Source organism: Urocitellus parryii, chromosome 3, assembly GCF_045843805.1.
Source record: "Urocitellus parryii isolate mUroPar1 chromosome 3, mUroPar1.hap1, whole genome shotgun sequence".
In the NCBI taxonomy this organism is placed as follows: Eukaryota; Metazoa; Chordata; class Mammalia; order Rodentia; family Sciuridae; genus Urocitellus; species Urocitellus parryii.
In genome coordinates, this window is record NC_135533.1 from 199,865,140 (window position 1) to 199,886,730 (window position 21,591).

At 36.5% G+C, this 21,591-nt stretch overlaps 1 protein-coding gene across 7 annotated transcripts in view; it reads left to right on the forward strand.

The window, feature by feature from the left end:
- The first annotated feature begins 348 nt into the window (after positions 1 to 348).
- The window catches only part of Tcaim (T cell activation inhibitor, mitochondrial), a 35,038-nt gene continuing 13,795 nt past the window's right edge, over positions 349 to 21,591 (forward strand). Inside the window, exons 1-6 of one of the 7 annotated variants that reach the window (XM_026408094.2) lie at positions 349 to 794; positions 2,023 to 2,306; positions 7,350 to 7,419; positions 9,749 to 9,884; positions 13,187 to 13,340; positions 17,724 to 17,976. In XM_026408094.2, the coding sequence (XP_026263879.1) occupies positions 7,391 to 7,419; positions 9,749 to 9,884; positions 13,187 to 13,340; positions 17,724 to 17,976 (572 nt within the window). In that variant the 5' untranslated portion in view covers positions 349 to 794; positions 2,023 to 2,306; positions 7,350 to 7,390. Of the gene's footprint in view, positions 795 to 2,022; positions 2,307 to 7,346; positions 7,420 to 9,748; positions 9,885 to 13,186; positions 13,341 to 17,723; positions 17,977 to 21,591 lie in introns of those variants that run through there. The other 6 variants (XM_026408096.2, XM_026408092.2, XM_026408093.2 and 3 more) reach the window with 6 other exon arrangements.

The window sequence follows — 21,591 nt, forward strand, 5'->3', positions numbered from 1 at the left end:
CCTTTCAAATTAATTTAGAAGAACTTCGGTGTGATAAATCCCCATTTACTGCAAAATCCAAACAGTGAAAAAAATCACTGAATTCTGTGCACCATTTAATAAAAAGGAACATTGCAAGCAGGTAACAAGTGTTCAGAAAAACTTCGAAGTTTTTCTGTAAGGGTATGAAAGGGATTACTGTGTCCTCAGTTCAGTCTAAGCTAACCTACAACTAATCTTTGCAAATGGTAAAATAATAATAAAGCGACTTGAACACGAGAACTATCCAAACCACTTTGGAAGTTAAAACTTCTTTTCTGAAGACAGGTTCAAAATCTGCAGCGTATTCGCCAACATAATAGCCCTCATTTTTAATTTGGTGCTTAAAACCATAAATTCATATCATTTAGAGAGAAAAAAATGAATAATTAAAGAACAAGATGTGACCGTGACGGGGGCTGGAGCACGAAACCTCCTTCAGGGAGTCCCCAGAGTGCGTTGACTGCGGCATCCCTCGCCAGGCTCCGGGGCGGGGCGGAGCGGCGCTGCGCATGCGTGCCCCGCCCCCCAGCGCGCGCCCAGTTTGCCCTTCGTGGTTCCCCGCCGGCCCTCGGGCCAGACCACCTCCTGCCGGCTAGCCACCCGTCTCCCTGCGGCCTAGTCCCGCACATTCCTGAGCGCTCTTCAGCGCCTCCTAAAGCTCTCAGCGGAGCCCCCCGGGCGGCCGGTAAGAAGGCAGGGAAGCAGTGGGCTGTGGCGCCGACGTCAGCGCGGCGGGGCGCCCGGAGGCTCGGCCCGCGCGCAGGCGCGTTGGGGTAAGGCTGCTTGACCTGCACCCGGCCGCGTGCGGGCGCTCGGGGATACGGCGGCGCGCGGCCTATTGGCTCCTTGGTTGGCGTGGGCGGTGGCTCCCCGCGAGCGCGCGCTCGCACATCTCGGCCTCCTGGAACGTCCATGCTGTGAGGAGCGCGGGCCGAGTGCCTGATCGTAGGTCGGTCCCTTCCGAGGAGAAAACGGAGGCAGAGCTCGCCCCACCTCAGTTTGGGCTTTGAACTTTTAAAGCTCGTCCGGGGCCCGGGTATCTATAAGTGCTTCATCTTTCCTTGGAAGGAGAACACAGAGACTTTAGGCTTCATTGTTTCCGACTTAAGATTTCCCAAAGTGTTTGTCTTGCTGCAAATTGTTACGACTTAAATTTCATAGCAAGGGATTTAGAAAAGAGCCAGATGGAGCAAACTGCTTTCAAAAAAAAACCTTACAAGATGGTTACTAAGGGAAGTCACAGTTTAAATGAGAGTAACCTAAGGTTAACTGTTAAATAAGTTACTTTAAAATGAAAATTGTCCCAAGAGGTCAAAGCTCAGTCCTGGGACCTCCACTTGGCAAACACTATTAATTGTTGTTTCTGTATCTGGCGAAAGTAATCTAAGTAAGAGTTTTTCTTTACACTGCCCCATAATTTGGATTTTTCACCAATTATCTTTCCAATAAATTTGGTTTGGAATTGCACAGACACTCAGTGATCTGTAAATGGATTGTTTCCCATCTTCCAGTCCCCATATAGGGAGGACACCCATCTCCTTGAACATGACTTTCCAGAGCGCCCCTGCTCTTAGGTGTAGACCTGGCAGTTTCCTATTTTACCCTGTGCATGTCTGTATCATTACATTTACTGTATTGTTTTATGATCATCTGCCTGTGTATCTGTTTTTCCACTTCTTCCCTCTTCTATACTTAAGATTTTTGGGAGCTGGAATTGTCTTGATTTGGCGTTTTTTTGTTGTTTTTTTTTTTTTTTAATTGTAGATGGACACCTTTATTTTATTTAGTTTTATGTGGTGCTGAGGATCAAACCCACTGCCTCACACATACTAGGCAAGCACTTTACCACTGAGCCACAAACCCAGCCCTGTCTTGCTTTTTTCCCCCTATTCCCAGAACTTTACACAGGACTTGGCACATGAGCCTTGGGTGGGTGCTTCTTGGACCCAGAATGCCTCCCAAGTCTGGTAAGACAGCCTAACTTCTTTGGTTGTTTTGTAGCATGCCTAAGGCCTTTTCCAAATGGAAGGCTATCCGGTTAACTGAAATATGGACAGGAACCACTTGCATTAAGAGTTTAAAGACAAGAAGCCTACAATTGATGTGGATGCCCCAAGCTTTCACAGCTCACTTTACTACATAGGCGAGCACCCAAGTACTCTAGCAGTGTATCTTCAGCTGATAGTAACATGACTTTCTGTGTAGCTGGTTCTATCAGGGAAGAAAACATGAGATCTGAATCTTCTACCATTCTCGGCAGTATGTCTTTCAACATAGATTAAAAGGTTGGTGTTCTGATCATCAGACAGACCTCTTCTGATTTAGTTTTTCCAGGGCCTGCTTATTTATGCCTGAAGCGGTACAGTTGGGTTCTTGGTCTTGCAAGGTTAAGACTAAGAGCTGTGTCACACACAAAGGCAAGCAGCCATGCCTCACTGCCTGCTGGAGTCTTTCATTGTCTCCACTTAGAATTTTATTTTTAAAAATCTCAAAAAGTAAATAAGCTATACAGGGAACAAGGAACTGGTTCAAGAACAATTTTAAAATTACTTGATTGGCATATGATTGTGCATCTAAAGATCTTTCCCTGTGTTTGTATTAGGAATTTTTTTTATTTATGTTTTTGGTTGTAGTTGGACACAATACCTTTATTTTATTTTTTATTTTATTCATTTATTTATTTATTTAATGTGATGCTAAAGATGGAACCCAGGGCCTCGCACATGCTAGGCAAGCACTCTACCGCTGAGCTACAATCCCAACCCTGTATTAGGTATTTTTAGTGAATTAAAGTTTAAAAGCTTTCTAACAAACACCTCAGAATCCTCTGAGAACCGAAAGCAACAGTTGTCAGACTGAGCATGTATCAGAGTCCCCTGAGAGTGTGTCTTGGCAGAGATCTCTGGATCCTACCCAGTTTCTGGTTCTGCAAAGCTGGGGTGGGGTCTAATAATCTGCATTTCTGACAAGTTCCTGGTGATGCTGTTTTTGCTTTGAGACCTCGGCCCTTAAAGTTGTATTTTCTCTTCCTTTATCCTTTTCCTTTTTCCAAAACTGGAGCTAGATCAGATCACAGTTTCCCTGTCACTTAAGTCTTCAGAGCTTAAAGGAGAGTTTACAGGAAACATGTGATAGTTATTTCCCACTTACAGGTCTCCAAGGGAAAACATCCATTTCCATTCCAATTCTTAAAAAGAACCAAAAAATATACATTTAATTCTTCCCGTGATTTGTGTAGGAAATGTTTATGTTAAAACAATAATTTAAGTAGATGTCAGAATTATTAACTGAATATACATATGAATGCATACACACACATATAATTTTCTCCTTTCTCAATATGATTGATGACATATTTCTATAGGAAGGTGTATGTGAAAAGGGAGAATTGCTGGAAGCAGCAAAAGAAGTTACATTCCCTCTCACTGTTCCACTGTCCTCCAAGGAACAGTGTTTTTAAAAATCAGTATTAATTTATAAAAAAGCAATTCCCATATCACAACATTATCATACTCACATCAGTTTTCTTTTTTGAGGAGAAAAAAATACTATTTCTATCAAAACGAATGTTTTATTACTAAGCAGGCATTAATTTTGTCTTGAAATAGTAAACATAAACAATTAGCCATGTTTATTCTGATAGATTCAAAATAATTTTTCCTACTAAAATGTTTGTAATACTTAAGTCAGTCATTTGTACTTAATGTACTTAGGACTTGTATTCAGGGGCTAGGGTTGTGGCTCAGTGGTAGAGCACTGGCCTAGCATGTGCAAGGCCCTGGTTCAATCCTCGGCACTACATCAAAAAATAAAATAAAGGTATTGTGTCTAACTACATCTAAAAAATAAATAAATAAAAAGACTTCTATGAAGTCTTAGCAAAATTACCTACTGCATTGTACATTTTAAGATTTTCAGACATTGATCATTTATTGTGATAATTCTGGGAGTTTTACAGTCCCAGAATTTGTCTTCAAATAAAATATTATAGTTAACTACATGTTCTATCTATATGCAAGCCCTCACTAAGTTGGAAAAAGACTTCTGCAATTTTTATATACCCTTAATTATATAATAATGATAGTTGCCACTTCTGTGAATTTTCTTAAGTTACTTAACAAATCCTGTGAAATAGTTAACCCCAACTTTCATACCTTATGTACTCCTGAAAACATGTACAAAAAATTAGATGTGGGATTCCATATCCAGAGTGTTAAACAATAATCATAATGTTCTAAATTATATATTTCCTTTTAAAATATCTCTAATGGTTATTTCTAGTATTTTGTATGTGTCTTTCAGCCATTTTTTTCTTAAATACACAGTCTAAATGACTTTAGTCTTGTGAGCATCAGATAAAAGCATGATAGATATATCTGTTATTCTTTCATTTGTTTTATTCTTGTTCTTTATTGCTGGAACTAGAATTGTAATTTTCTGTTTTTTATAAAAACAAAAGTCATTAAGATATTCACTAATTTCCCTGACTAAACTAAACTCCAGTCTGGTAAACTATAGCATTGTGTTAATTCAGTTAATAAAAATTTTAATTCAGAATTAAAGGGCAGTTTGGAGTAATAGTGTAATATACAGGTGTTTCTGGCATACAGTCACACATGCGTTTTTGGAAAGCCTCACATCCTGAGAGATAATGCATTAGAGTAAGAGGGCTTATGCGGGGGGAGCTACACACCACTTAGAACTTACTGAATTTTACAAGAGCCTTAACAAAAATCATATTAAATCTAGTGCAGACCAGTTTCATCAAAACTAAAATTTCAATCTAGGAATAGCCTTAGTAATTATTTTTTTAAAAGACTTGGAAACATTCAGCTTTTTTATGTATACTAGCAAATTTCCTCATTGTTCAATACAGTGGAAAATTTAATAATACTTAAAGTAATACTTGTAGTAATACTTTCATGAAGCCACAAAACACCTTTGCCTCCACCCCTCATGCTAGGGATGAACCCAGGGCCTCACATAGTAGGCAAATACTCCAGTGCCAGCATTGCTGCTGAAACCCAAAGAGGTAACAGCTTGGGGGTGGGGCTTCACTTTTTTTCTAAGAACTCTGCCTGTCCACAAAAGCTTTCTTTTTAATGGAGGAAATCCCCCATGATTTCATAAACTGAGATATCACTCAAGATAGTTAAACCCAGATTGCATTGTTACCGTCATAGGCCTAAATGCAGCTTTTGAATTGTTCAGTAATTTGGGCTTTTCAAGCAAATTTGGTTCACAGCAGAATTAAACAGAAAGTAAACAGAATTCCCACTTATCTCCTGTCCCAAGACACACATAACCTCCCGCACTGCCCAAGTCCCACATTTGTTATAATCAGTGAACCTACACTGACACATGGTTATTACCCTAAGTCTATACTATCGGGTTCTCTTTTGGTGGTACACATACTAAGGATTTTGACAAATGTGATGAGTTTCTACCATTGTAGTATCATACAGAAGAGGTTCACAACCCTAAAAAGCCTCTGGGTCTTGTCTATTCATTCTTCCCTAACTCTGGCTCCTGGCAAACCACTGGTCTATTATCTCCATACTTTTGTCTTTTCTGGAATGTCATATATTTGGAATTGTAGCCTTTCTAATTTAGGCCTTTTTTAAACTTACTAATATGCAGTTACTTAAGTTTCTTCCATGTCTTTACGTGGCTCAATACCCTCTTTCTTTTTAGCCTGAATAACATTCCATTGTCTGAAAGTACCATAGTTTACCCATTTGCCTATATAAAGGACATATTTGTTGCTTCCAAACATTGGATAAAACTATTATCAACATCTGTGTGGGATTTTGTATAGATATGAGTTTCAGTTCATTTGGATAAATACTAAGGAATGCAATTGTTGGGTGGGATGGTAAGAGTATGTTTAGTTTGTAAGAAACTGCCAAGCTGTACTACTTTGCATTCCCATCAACAGAGAGTGTGCAGCTGTGAATGAGAGCTCCTGTGGCTCAAAGTCCCTGCCTGCACTGTTGTAGGTGCAGTACACTGTTGTCAGTGTAGTCAGTGTTGTAGATTTAGGTCATTCTAATAGGTATGTGGTAATATCTCATTAGCGCTTTAATTTCCAGTTCCCTGATGACGTGTTAAACTTTTTTTCATATGATTTGCCATTGGTAAATCCTCTTGGTAAGGTGTCTGTTCAGGTTTTCGTCCATTTTTTAATTGGGTTGTTTACTTTCTTATTGTTGAGTTTTAAGAGGTTTTTTTTGTGTGTGTATTTTGGATACAGTCCAGTATCAGTTACATCTTTTATATGTGATACTTTGAATATATGGCTGTCGTCATCTTCTCTTTTCTTTTATATTTATTTTTTAGTTTTCGGTGGACACAAACATCTTTATTTTATTTTTATGTAGTGCTGAGGATCGAACCCAGCGCCCTGCGCATGCCAGGCGAGCGCGGTACCGCTTGAGCCACATCCCCAGCCCTCGTCATCTTCTCTTGACTTTCATGGAGCAGAAGTTTTCCATTTTAATGATGTCTAGCTTGTCAGTTATACTTTCTTTCATGGGTGATGCCTTTGGTAGTCTATCTAAAAAATCATCTTCATACTCAAGGTCATCTAGATTTCCTCCTGTGTTATCTTCTGGGAATTTCATAGTTTAGCATTCTATATTTGGGTCCATGATACATTTTGAGTTAATTTTTATCGGGGGTATAAGTTCGGTGTCTAGTTTACTTTTTTTTTTTTTTTTTTTGCATGTGGATATCCAGTTGTTCCAATATCTTTTATTTAAAAGACTATCTTTGCTCCATTGTATTGCCTTTTTTCCTTTGAGAAATCAGTTGACTATATTTACATAGACCTATTTTGGGGTTCTCTTTTCTGTCCATGGATCAGTTTGTTCTTTTGCCAGTACCACACTGTCTTGATTATTGTACCTTTAGAGTAAGTCTTGAAGTCAAGTAGTGTCAGTCTTTCCGACTTTATTCTCCTTCAACATTGAGTTGGCTACTCTGAATCTTTTGCTCTTCACATAAATTTTAGGTTCCATTTCTCTATATCCATAAAATAATTGATATATATTGATTGGGATTGCACTGAATCTATAGACAAAATTGAAAAGAATTGATATCTTGACAATATTGAGTCCTTTTATTCATGAACATGGATGTCTCTCCATTTATTTATATCTTTGATTTCTTTTATCAGAGTTTTATAGTTTTATAGTATAATTTTATCCATATTTTATTAGACTAACCTAAATATTTCCTTTTGGGGGGTTGGTAACATAACTGGCAATGTGTTTTTAATTGCAAATTCCACTTGTTCATTTGTGGCTTCTGCTTAACTTTTTAAGCAGTTGATGGATGCCTGGAAGTTGACATACATATATATTCAGAAATGTTCTGCCACCTGAGACCTTGGAGGAGGTAAGCTTCATGGTTCAATTTATAGTTAACATTGGGGAAGAGGGGGGAATCTGTTACGCATTTGGTTAATTTCAAATTCTAAGACTATTTTATGTTATAGTGGAAGGCAGGAACAAAAAAGGAAAACAAAGTTCACATGAACAGCCAAGTCCTCCAAGAGTCCACTCAGAGCAGAAAGTGAAAAAGAATGCTGTCTTTCAGAATATTACTGGGTGTAAAATTTTTTAAGAGAAAAAAAAAAGATCACCTTTCCCTTTAGCACAGTCACTTTATGATATCATATTTCAAATATGCAGAACATAGTGTTTTTTTCTTATTTTAGAGTTTAGAAGAGGAAATTCCTATTTATTTTGTGGTAATGGGAATTGACCCCGGGGCTGCCCTACCACTGAGCTACATCCTGAGCCCTTTTAATTTTTTATTTTGAGACAGGGTAAAAAGTTGCCTAGGCTGGCCTCAAACTTGCAATCCTCCTGCCTCCCAAGTAGCTAGGATCAGAGACATGTACCCTGAAGAAATGACTATTTGTAATGAGAATATAAAAGGGAAGGTTCTAGGGGGAATGGGTACCATACCTCCTGGTACACAGTAGTATGTGGTAATTGTTAAATAAGCAAATACAACTTAGAAAGGTGGAAGTGGGTGGCAGGGAAGATTATTAGGGCTCTATAATTATGTAGAAGAAAGGGGAAAAAATGAGGAAGATCACTGGGGACCTAATTGGGGGTTTCTGTAAGAATTGGAGATCACATTGGAAAGATAGATTGGGCAGCTTCAAATACTGGACTAAGTAGTAAATTTTATTCTACAGAAATTGTGGGAGCCATTACAGATGTTTGTGTCAGGACTACAGTGAGTGGGTTTTAGGAAAGTTAACCTATTGGTGGCAGGCAGTGTGGTTAGGGAAAGAAACAGGAAAGTAGACTAATTGTGGTACCGTGCAGTCCGTTTCTGTGGTGATGCTAATTTGCCAGAGAAAGTGGAAAGAAGAAATTATTTCAAGGAACTATAAAGTGACAAGTTTCAAAGTAATTGAACATGGGTACGAGTAGTGAGGTAGCTTGGATTTTAGGCTTTGACAACATTAGGAAAGGAAAAAAATAACTCCTCCTTATTTAGATATGTAAAATTTAAGAGATTGGCAGAACCAAGTGTCTGTCATATACTTGGAAATGAGAACTACAGCTCAGAGGGGGAATAAGAAGAGTTGTCACTGTCATCTACTTAGACGAACTTATGTTGAGGACTTTAATCCTTGGCTTATTGTTTCCTTTACTTACTGTTCAAAGGCCTGTTGAAATACTTAATGTGGAACTTATACATTGACTTTATGAAAGGTTCAAATACATGCAAAAAAGAAAAGGTAATCTGAAAATATGTTGGTAGTCTCCAGATTGTTGAAAAATCTCCAGAAAATATTCTTTTCTTATTAAATAAGAATTTTAATAATTATTATACATTAAAATAATGTCTTATTTTAAAAAGTAAAACCTTAAAAAAAGATATAAAACCTTTCCAAAGACTAAGCACACCTACCATATCAGAAAGAATGTGTGCATAAAAGCTAGATCTTCTTTTTAGAACTTTTAGAATAGTAAAGGTAAATTATAACATTTAAAAATAGGTATAGGAAGACATGATGACACCTAGTCCAAGCTAATCAGGAGGCTGAGGCAAAGGGATCATTTGAGCTCAGCAACTGAAGGCCCCTGAGCAACATAGCAAGACCATGTCTCAAAAATGTTAACTAAAAACAAAACAGGTTTCATGGCATGCTTTCCAAAAATTGCAGATAATTTCATTTGGACTTAAAAAATTTTCTTTTCTTTTAGTTGGGGAAAAACTACTGTAAAAACATTCCAGGTGGATTATGCCAAGATTTCACAATTAGAATATTAAGTTATCCAGCTAAAATAATGTTATTAACACACTAGTAATTTTAAAATAAAAAAACGTCTTCCATCTCTTTATAAACATCGTAATTATCAAACTATTTTCATTATGGAGAAATTACACTATTGGATATTGAAATTTTTTTTCTTCTGAGGCAGAAAATTTACAAAGAAAATTGTCATTTGCCATGAAACCAGTTAATATTTAAAAAAATGGACTAGGGAAGAGAAATTTTATTATTATTTAGTATTTCTCATATTGAATCAGAGGAATTTATTATAACCACTATTTCAGAACCCTAATAGATTTCAGTAAACCACAGGTTTCTATCTTGGTTCTCTGATATTTCCCATGTATAGTACTAACTTGACTATAACTGCACATGTTGGGGATATGAGTCTGTGCTCAGAGTAATCAGGCCACGTCTCTTTGAAAGGTTCTGTCTAGAAAAGATTCTCCCTCACTGGTTCCACTACTCAAGAGCTTTATCAGGAGCAGAAGCAGTCAATGCCTTGAGGCCTTTCTATTTTGCAGTCCACCCAGATTTCTTTGGACAGCATCCCCGAGAAAGGGTAAATCTTTATTTTTTAACCTGTTGTCTCTATTTGTTTATCTCTGACATTATATAATATAGAGAGTTCTGTAAATTTGGATTATTCTGTCATGGTGATATAATTAGTGCCTTGATCAAATTTGAAATATAGAAACTTGAAAATTAGTAAATTTTCAAATAAAATTAATAAAAAGTAAATACTGGAAATTGGAAATATAATGATTGTTTTTTATGAAAATTGTCATTGTTCTTATACAGGCCATAAAGTTTCCATGTAAACTTTGGAGTATTAGTAGTCATATTTTCTTTTTTTAAATTTTTATTTATTTTATTTTTTTATTATTATTATTATTATTATTGGTACCAAGGATTGAACTCAGAGGCACTAGACCACTGAGCCACATCCTCAGCTCTAAATATTTTATTTAGAGACAGGGTCTCACTGAGTTGCTTACAGCCTTGCTTTTGCTGAGGCTGGCTTTGAACTCACGATCCTCCTGCCTCAGCCTCCCAAGCCACTGGGATTACAGGCATGCACCACCACGCCGGCATAGTAGTCATATTTTCTGTACCAGTTCTTGGATTAAAATTGAGGATCTGAAATAAAACTTAAACCTCTATCATCATAGTCAGTCCTGTTTTTAAGGATGTTTCAAGGAATATTTTGCAATGCCCTAGTAATTTTGCTTTAGGATTGCCTTCTTACAATTTCAGTTACTGTGTACAAATGGATAAGGAAAAAAACATGATAAACTTAGGACAGTCAATATTTTTAACATTAGATAATAATAGAATTACAAAGCCAAATGCTTTGGAATTATTTTATTGGTTCCTTTCATCTTCTTCAATATCAGTACCTGATTTAACTTGAAAAGGAACTTAAACTCTTGAAAATTAGTACTTTTTTTTTGTCCTTTGCTATCTACAGTCAAAAATATACCAATTTTACTTATTTGCTCTAGGAAGATAATCCTTATTGATATTTCCAACATATGTTGACTACACAAAGTCACAAACTTTCAAAGTAATTATTAAATTGATTCAACAGAAAGTTATCTGTTACCTTCGGGAATTGTTAATAATTTAAAGTTTTTAAACCTGGAAGAAAAAAAAATGAACCTATTAATGTTTGAGTGTTTTCCCTTACCTAAAATGTCTTTAAATCACAGCCTCTGTGTGCTGTAAAGGATTAACTCAGTGAACTTGGGTTGCTTAAGCCCTGCACACTGCAAAGACCTGGCTTCAGTGCTGGGAGATGAACCTTGAGCCTTTGGAATGTCCTGCCTGATGAGAATGAACTATAGGATAAGACCATCTAACAGGAACTGTCAGCCATGCCACATAGTTTATGCCAACAGTGTGATTCATGGTAAATACATCTTTTCCTCATGTAAGACCCTGGGTCACATTATCAATTTGACTGCTGGGGTCTGCTAAAGACTGGAAAACTAAAGTTAGTAACATGGATACTACATAACTATATGACTGGCCCCCAGTTAAACCCTGGATACCAAGGCTTGAATGAGATTCCCTAACGGGCAGCACTTCTCATTTTTCCTGTGCATCACTGCTGGGGGACTAAGCAGTGTCCGTAAATCTCCACTGAGAAAAAACATCTGGGAACTTGTCCTTGGCCTCTCCTGGACTATGCTCTATGTGCCTTTTCCCTGGCTGATTTTAATTTGCCATCCTTCTGCTGTAATAACTGTAGTTGTGAACATAACTGCTCTTCTGAGTTCTGCAAATCCTTCTAGCAAATCACAGAATCGCAGTCTGATCTAGGGTACCCTGACAATATGCCTGGAGTTTAATTGCTCTTCTGACTTTACATTCTTACTCTTTTGCCTTGTATTTTTGAGTGCCTTCCCTGTGCAATCCTTTGCATAAGCTGCTCCCTCTGCCTGGGACATCCTTCCCCAGGGTATCCCTGATATGCTTGCCCTCTACCTTCTCACTGAAACATCACCTTTCAGTAAGGCTCTCCCAGGCTATTTAAAATTACTACCCCACATTGCCTCCTGCAGTCCTTTTCCTCCTTACACTGCAGTGCTTTTTCTGTTTTTAATTTTTTCTTTTCCAGGTATCCTATGTCCTTATTTATTGGTTTTTTATTTCCCCTACCCTTACTGAAATGCAGGCTTGATGCAGGAACTTGTTCTTACATACTCACCCAGTCTTCCCTTTTACAGGAAGCAGACCCAAGTCCCATTTGGTCATAGCATCAGGCTCAAGGTCCAGGATCTCACACTGATGCAGAGTTGTTGTTTTAAATCCTCGTTAACTAATCTTAAAATATGTAAAACATTTATAAATTTGAAAGGTCAAAATTAAATATAAAGCTCACTGAGAAGTCTCTTTTCCATTCTTATCTACTTTATTCCATTTCTCTTCACTTCCTATAGATAATCATTTTTGTTAATTTTAATGTTATTCTTACTTTGTTTCTTTTTTTTAATCTTTTAGTTGTTTTTTTTTTTTTTAATATTTATTTATTTATTTATTTTAGTTCTCGGCAGACACAACATCTTTGTTTGTATGTGGTGCTGAGGATCGAACCCGGGCCGCACGCATGCCAGGCGAGCGCGCTACCACTTGAGCCACATCCCCAGCCCTAATCTTTTAGTTGTTGATAGACTTTTATTTTATTTACTTATATGTGGTGCTGAGAATTGAACCCAGTGCCTCACACATGCCAGGCAAGTGCGCTACCACTGAGCCACAGCCACAGCCCCTATTCTTCCTTTGTTTTTTGACAAAAATAGAAACATGTATCAAAAATAATTTGGAAGATTTCATCACACTAGCAAAAAATGTACCTGACTTATGGACTCTCATAGCTAAGAACATCATATTATAATAAATTCAACATATGAAAATAAACAATGATTACTTCTAATTTCCAATCACACTGTGTGCCTGAGAGGAGGCTTAGAGTAACAAGAAGCATGATTATTGATGCCATTCTTCTATAGAGCTGTTCCTTCACTAAAGCGCATTTCTTCTTTTCACATGACAGTATATGCTGGAAATCACTCCATAGCAGTTCATAGATATCTTCTACATCAACTTTGTCTTCGTCTTGATTCCCTAGTACTTCACTGATAAGAGCTCTATAGGGCTGGGAATGTGGCTTAGTGGTAGAGCACTTGCCCAGCATGTTCAAGTGTCTGGATTCAATCCCCATTGCACGAAGAAAAAGGAAAATCCCAATTTTTTAAACTAGATTATTAAATACCCTCAATAATGTTTAAAAGGTTAGATACAGTTTCTCTTGTGTCCTTTATCTATTTTGTCTTAAATGCTATTCATACTTTTTTCCAGGAAGTCAATGAAAATTCTCTTAAAAGATTAAGTGTCTACTTAGAAAACCTCCAGAAACCAGGCTTCAAGTCTTTGAAACCAACTCCACTTACATTTTATGTAAGAGAAACAGACCAGAACCCCTCTGATGGCCAGGAACCCTTTAGTTCTCCCGGTACGTGGTCTTATTTCTAGTGTGTCCCTTGCAAACTGCATGCTACATATATTCATTAATTTTGACCTTGCTAAGGAATACCTTTGGATTGAAGCCTTGGTCATTGAAAAACAGTATCACTTAATTCATTGTTTTTTTTAGAGTTAGATTCTATTCCTAACTGCATGTCTTTGGATAAGCCATTTTTTGTGGTTTTTTTTTTTTTTTTAACTGTCTTGTCCGTAAAACTGAAGTACCTGTTTGTCTCCTTATTTCAGTGTTGTCTTAAGTGTTAAGCATGTCTATGACAATTTATACTTCTAAAAACTATAGTTTGTATTCTCTCATTTAGTGCCAACAGTACCTAAGAGGTTGATAGTATTTGCCCAGTTGTAACAGGAATGTTCAGTGACTTTCCCAAGACCCTAGAGATAGACTGTGACCTTGAATCCAGGTCTCTGAACTCCCACCTCATGCTGTTTTGAAAATCTAACCAACTGTAACACAGCCTTTTTCCCAGTACTTTTTGTCATGGTTTTAGTTATGATCAGTAATTCTTCATTGAGGACAAATATTTTGGTAGGTAAAAAGCTTTGAAGGCCTATCTTTTATCGTGTGTGTGTGTGTGTGTGTGTGTGTGTGTGTGTGTGGAGAGAGAGAGAGAGAGATCTCCTTTGGCAATCCTTGAGGGAGTAACCTTATTTTTAGAATAAACTTAAAACCATTTGAAGATTTACTAAGAGCTTTTTGTGAGTAAAGGCTAAAACAATTAGAAAATGCATTATAATTTTTTTAAACAAACTATTATTTGTTTTGGGAACAGAATTTGGGAAGTCTTTTGAGACCTAGAATCTGTGTCTAACTCTACCAGTGATGAGCTGTGTGACTTTAACTTAACTTTGGGGTCTTCATTGATCAAGGTGAAGACCCCAGAGTGCTGTGTAGAGACCACTGGAGATCCCTCACTTCTGCTTAATGTTCAGGAGGCGCTCAGGACCTAGGGTGTAAAGGGAAGGGCTCCATCTAAAGATTGCCTGAGGAGAGTCTCAATGCTGATGATGGCTTCACACCTGGCCTTTTCAGGGACCAGAATTTCATGCTATATATTCTCCAGTCTTTTCCTCTCCTATGGGAGATAAGAATCACAAATTCCTTTTCTTGACAGTTCTCCATCTACCTCTGATTTAGAGTTTTACTTAAAATCACCCCTTGTTTGTCATTATCCAGAGGAAAAAAGTCAACTCATAGACCTTTTTTAAAGAAACAGCTGTGTTGAAGAATGCTGTAAATAACAATAAATAGTAACTGTATCATTTTAAGTGATACAATTCCCTTTGAAAGTGTAAATAATCATTATTTGTTTAAACCATTGTAAATATGCCCTTCTTAGCTATGAGAGTCACGTGAGACATATTGTTTTCTAGTTTCAGACCAAGTGTTCATAGTGTTACTTAATGGATAGTGTTTTTATTATTAAACTTCAAGATTAGTCTAGGAATTTTCCAGGCTCAATAGCGCAAATCTTTAATCCCAGCTGCTTGGGAGGCTGAGACAGGAGAATCAAAAGTGTGAGGCAAGCCTCAGCAACTTAGCAATACCCTATTTCAAAATGAAAAAAAAAAGGGCTGAGATATAACTCAGCAGTAGATCAACCTAGGTTCAGTCCCCAGTACCTTAAAAAAAAAAAAAAAAAGGCTAGGAATTGAAGAAACATCATACTAATAACATCAGTATTCTTAGGTTTCTCCAAGAAAACAGATGAAATTAATAGAGGCAAATTATGCCTTTTACAGTTCTTAAAATAGTATCTCCCGTCTATTTGTATGTATCTAGGAGAGTCACTCTGAGGTCTACAACTACTACTTGCCACTATCACCACTAGCTTAAATATTGAATATATATGTAGTTAAAGAATAAGCTGAATTTGAAAGCTTAGAATGAAACTTAGCTCCACACAGCAAATTAAGGGCAAAGCTGATACTAGAGCTAATGTTCCCTTATTTCTAGCCCAGTGGTTTGATTTATAAACCATACTGTCTATTGATGATTCTTTAAAATATTGCTAGTACTCATTTTTTGCCTTTGCCTTTATGACACAGATTGGCACTTTAACAAAGCCTTTAAACACATTTTTCTTTAACATTTTTATCCAATTGTAAAATTAAAATCAATTTTTTTTCTTAGAATACTAAAAATCATTAATCAGCCTTTCATTGGTAATTAAGATGTTAGTAAGATAAAACATTTACTCTTGTTTTTTTATCACAGAAATTTTAAGAACCATTTTATATTATTAAGACATTGAAATTTTTAAAAGCCTAGTCATTTCTTCAGTTCCATATTTTCTTGATTGCCCATGAGAAAATAAGGTTTATTGTTAAAATAAGTTTTAAGAACTTTCTGTGAATTAATGCTAAAACAAATCACTGTGGCCAGCTCTGACTATATAAAGATAAAAAAAATCTTCTACTTTCAGTTAAAGATTGTTTTCAACTATTTATTAAACAAAACTAAGTTATTGAAAAACATTAAGAATGAGAGAAAACGTAACATAAATGACCAAAAGACAAAGTTAATATATAAAGAGTTCTTACAAATCAAAAAGAGAACACAGCAGATCATCATTAAAAAAAAAAAAAATGGGCAAAGTCAATGAAGAACAGCTCAGGAAATAATCCATATATATAGACAATAAAAATGGTTAGCCTCCCATGTACATATATTATATCAAAATACATTCTGCCATGTATAACTAAAAAGAACAAATAAAAATTTTAAAAATGCTTAGCCTCAGTATTCAGGTATAATTTGAAATAATTAGGTACTATTTGCTACCCAAAGACATGTGCACTCTGATATAGGCAATCCTTAGTATATAGCAGTCCTTTCATTGGGTTAAATAATAAATTGATAAATTAAGAGAGAAACAAATTTCTTCCTTGACTTAGCTATTTTAAGGAAAAACTATTTCTTCCTCACCTAAAATGCAGGATATGGATTTTCTTATCCTCCTTCACTAACTGAAGAAACTCTCTTTCCTGTAGCATTCACTTCATCATCAAATGAATTAGGTTAAAAATCTCTCAGTTTGCACATTCTGTATTTTATAAGTCTGTGGCAAACAGAAGATGTATCTCTGAGAATGATTTCAATTTTGGTATCATCAGTTGCAAAGACAAGAAAACACATTTCAGTCTAGTATGGAATGGTGAAAAACTGAAATCAACTTATAAGTCCATCACTATTGGAAATCATTAAATAAATTATACTATAAGTCATGAAGTGGACTAGTATGTAGCTGCTAAAAAGAATGAAGCTGATTTATACATAGAGATGTGAAAGAGTCACCAACATTAAGTGGCAAAGGCAATTTCAAAATAACATATCCAGATTGACACCATTTATATATTAAAAATGAACTATGCAAACCATGTAAGCACATATGCATGTGTGTGTGTGTAATACACAAGCACATAGAAAAGGTTAGACCAACACTGTCCAAGAAAACTCTGCAATGAGGGAAATAGCCTGTGTAGCTCTTGAGCACTTCCAAGGTAGCGAGTGTTGATCAAGGAAGAAATCAGCGTAATGGATTTCCTGTTGACGATTTAACAATTTAGGTTTCCAAACTTTGCCCAACATCAAAATCAGACTGTAGAAGCACTAACTTTTTTTAAAAAATATATTTATTTATTTATTAGGTGTAGATGGACACAACATAATGCCTTTATTTTTATGTGGTGCTGAGGATCGAACCCGGGTCCCACCCAAAGAACTAACTTTTAAGCAATTAGATCTTTTTTTTTTTTTTTTTTTCTGCAATACTGGGGCTGGAACCCAGGGCTTTGCACATGGTTAGGCAAATGCTGTATGACTAAGCTGCATACCTAGCCCAACAATTAGGTAATTTTTAATCACTACTAAAAGTATTATGTTACTAGCTAGTTGGGTGGGCAAGTAAATGGACAAGAAAATTCAAGATGGGTTTCTGTAACCACAGACTAGACAACCTACCCTCCTCATCTGAGCCACTGTAACACTGCAGGAGCTCACATGCTCACTCTCTGTATTGGACTTTGGGGAGACCTGCTCATAGAGCAGCTTTCCTATCTGTTCAGAGACCACATTCATGGGCAGCATTGACGATAATTTGAACCCCTTCTTGGGTGGGAATGGGGTTAGTCACTGAACTAGAACGCAGCTGATGTTAAAGCAATTCGTGAAGGTAAAAATAGCATTGTATAGTTTTGGAGAGAGGCCAGCAATTTCCCATTCACAGATGAATTTTAATCAGTAATGGAATGTTTTGAAAGATTTTGATTTTATAAATGTTGCATGGAAAGATTTTTAAGCTACAGCAAATAATCATCTGTATTAATTGTTTGGGGGAATTATATTCTCTAGGATTTCGAGCAGTCAAATTTACTTTGCACACCAGAGATCTTCTAAGCACAGTATTATATATTCTCAACTCCTGCAGTTTATCTGTTGAACATATCCAAAGCATGAACACTAATGTGCATTCCCAGCCTCTCAAAGAAACTAAAAGGATGTCTGACAGGCCCATCAAATGGGACAAGTCTTACTACTCCTTTACTGGATTCAAGGACCCTGAAGAAGACCTTGAACAAGTCTCGAGAATAGAAACAACCCTAAAGTATGTAAAAGTTTGTATTTAACTAAACTGCATTTGTAGTTCATGTTTAAAATTCAAGTCTAATTTTCCAGGAAAACTAATCCTATCAATATCATTACTCCAGTAACCATTATGAAAAAGATATATTTATTTCTTAACATTGCCAAAATATTTCCAACTGTTTTTTGTTTTTTTAAGTCTTTTGATTCTAAATATATGTAAGAGATTATTTTAAGTTTTTGAAATTCTGTTCCAAGTTGCACCTAGTATATGGAATAGGACTGTATCTAAGACTGTGGAAGATTTTCAAGCTTCTTTACATATTGAGCAGCATTTCTTTTTTCTTTTTTTTTTTTTTTTGAGAGTTCACTAGTGGTGTACTTTAGTATAATAATCCATAACACTGAAAAAATACAAGGAGGGGCCAAGGTTGTGGCTTAGTGGTAGAGTGCTTACTTAGCATACATGAAGCACTGGGTTCGATCCCTGGCACCACATAAAAATAAAAACAAATAAAATAAAGTATTGTGTCCATCTACAACTAAGAAGTATATTCAAAAAAATACAGTGAAGCATTATAAAATGTCATCTTGAATAGATTACTTGCCAAACTAATGTTTTTAATTATGAAAAACAGATACAAAATATTTCTCTGTCTTTTGGCGTGTCTTGTTTGCTAAACCACCATTAATGTTTTTTGAGAAAGTCATTTTTAGACTCCATAAGGACCCATCACATTCCTTTTCTATGGCTGAATCTAAAGCATCCAGTCCTTTACCAAGGGATTCTGGCTTGCTGCAGTTTAGGAAATGAGCCTTAACTATCCAGTGGCTTATTATCTGCTTCATGGGGATTATCTATACTAACTCTAGAACTCCTCACTTGTTCTCTATCTAGATTCCAAAATCCAGTCCAGAAAGGGGGACAAATGTGCATCTGAGGGCACATGTTTGTGTACCTGTGTAAGAGTCCAGCCATGGTATTTGTTCATATGTGTTATTACTAATGGATAAATCACCTCCCTAAACCTAGAGTTTTTAAAATACAATTTTTTTTAGTTATAGATAAACACAATACCTTTATTTATTTTATGTGGTGCGGAGGATCAAACCCAGTACCTCAAACATTTGAGGCAAGTGCTCTACCACTGAGCCATAACTCCAGCCCTAAACCTAGATTTTAATTGTTCAAATTCTATTCTGTAAACAAAACCGAAATGAAAACATGAGATTGGGAATGATAATTTTAGTCCAGAATTAATGAGATAGTAAGAAGGGTAAAAGTGAAGAGCATCAGGGTGGGATAAAAGTTGATATACTGGAAATTTGATTTGGAAAAACAGAGGGAAGGATGAAGGGCAGCTGCCCTAGAGACTGTATTGGGAATTGAAATGATTGCCATGAGCAGGGGATGACAGGGATCTGCTCAGCCTTGGATGTCTGAGATACAAGTCCAACTTCTTACCCTCTGAGGATGTTGCTCTGCTTACCTGTGTGCTGAGCCAAAAAAAAGGGTGGGGAGGGGGGCCTGGGAAATGTCTGGCCTAAAGGGTATAGAAAGGAAATGAGATTGGATAAGATAAGACACAAATGACAGTTGAAGGGGCTTAAGTGTCAGAACTTCAAAGAAGCAGTTAGTCTGTGGCTCAGTTGAGTGAGCTAGAGGTTATGTAGCCATTATGAAAAGACTGTCCCCAAGTGCCCAGAACCAAGAGCTAGTTAGCTGGCAAAACAATGGAGAAAAAGATTAAAACTATAAAATGGAAGTTCAACAAGATAAGTGGCATTCATCAGACTTTCTTGTCTACTCAGAGTCTTTATCATTTCTCTTTTTAAACATTCCTCTAATAAAAATCTTTAGTCTTTAATAAATGCAGTAGACTTTGTTTTATTATACTGATAGGCTCTTAAGAGTAATGTTTTCGGGCTGGGGATGTGGCTCAAGCGGTAGCAGGCTTGCCTGGCATGCGTGCGGCCCGGGTTCGATCCTCAGCACCACATACCAACAAAGATGTTGTGTCTGCCGAGAACTAGAAAATAAATATTAAAAAAAAAAAAAAAAAAGAGTAATGTTTTCAGGCTGGGGTTATGGTTCAGCAGTAGAGCGCTCCCCTCGAATGTGCAAGGCCCTGGGTTCGATCCTCAGCACACATAAAAATAAATAAAGTTATCGTGTACAATTACAAAAATATATATATATTTAAAAAAGAGTAAGAAACATGTTTTAATCATCTCTTTGTGAACTTATTTACTCATACATCCATTTTATTGACCTGTATTAACGAATTTAAAGAGCCAGGTGTGGTGGTGTACTCCTGTAATCCCAGCAGCTCAGGAGGCTGAGACGAGGAAGATCGAGAGTTCAAAGCCAGCCTTAGCAACAGCGAGGCACTAAGCAACTCAGTGAGACCCTGTCTCTAAATAAAATACAAAATAAGGCTGGGGATGTGGCTTAGTGTTTCAGGGTCCCTGAGTTCAATCCCTGGTACCAAGAAAAAAAGAACTTAAAGAATTAATATGAATGAGTTGGAGGACTCACAGTTTAATAATATGGAAACATAAAGTAGCTTAATAAAGATGGTAGCAATGGAAGTATCTTATTAATGAATGTAGATGGTCATTTTTCTTATAGTGCCCTGTTAATTTCATTAATATTCACTAAAAGATAACTGCTGATTTTAGCAAGAGACACATGTCATAGGTCTGAGTTTAGATGAATTAGTTGTGATACTATGATCTCCTCCAAGGTATACTTGATTTTAAATTCAAGGTCTTTTTTTGACAGTTATCAACACAGACTCAAAAAATTCATTTTTGTCTCCTCATTCTACCCTTAAAAAGGGTAGCAACATTGTTTTAGAAATTAGCCAGGGAAAATTTAACTCTCCAATTTATTGATCATTATTTTTCAATCCAGTTGTCAATAGCTGATTATCTTGACAGACATTGATGTAAATATATTATTAGCCAGATAGAATCTTTGTTTTCTTAGCTTCAAAAGTGAAATTAATAATGACATAGAATTATAATGGATAGTTGTATTCAGTTTTTAATGCTTATTTTAGGGGCCTTAGATTATATTTCTTGAGCATTATTATCTTTGTAACCTGAACTGGATCATCACACCTCACGTGGTTTGAATTTAGCTTTTAAAAAGTGTAATTTTAGAGTAGAGGATCCTAGCAGGGTACAATGAGAGAGAACAGAACTGTGCAGAACAAAGGCAAGAAAAGGAATTCTCTCTTGGGGCCCTCAAAGTGAACTGTAGTGTAGACTAAATGCCTTCACCATCATGCCTTAGAGTGCTGATGGTGAAGTTACACCTGTATTAATTTGAAGGATTTCATATCTCTTATTTCCCTAACTCTGTTAGTTATCTTCGAATCACTATGACAAAATACCTGAGATAAACAACTTATAAGGAGGAAAGGTTTATTTTGGGTCATAGTGTCAGAGATTTTGGTACACGGCTGATTGGCCCTCTTGCTTTAGGCCTGTGGCAGCCCAGTATGTCATGAAGGAGCATGTAATAAGGAGGTCTGGTTCACCTTCTTGCAACCAGAAGCCAAAAAATAGAAAAGGAAGGGGCTGGCATACCAGTGTCCCCTTCAAGGGCACATCCCCAATGATTTAACTT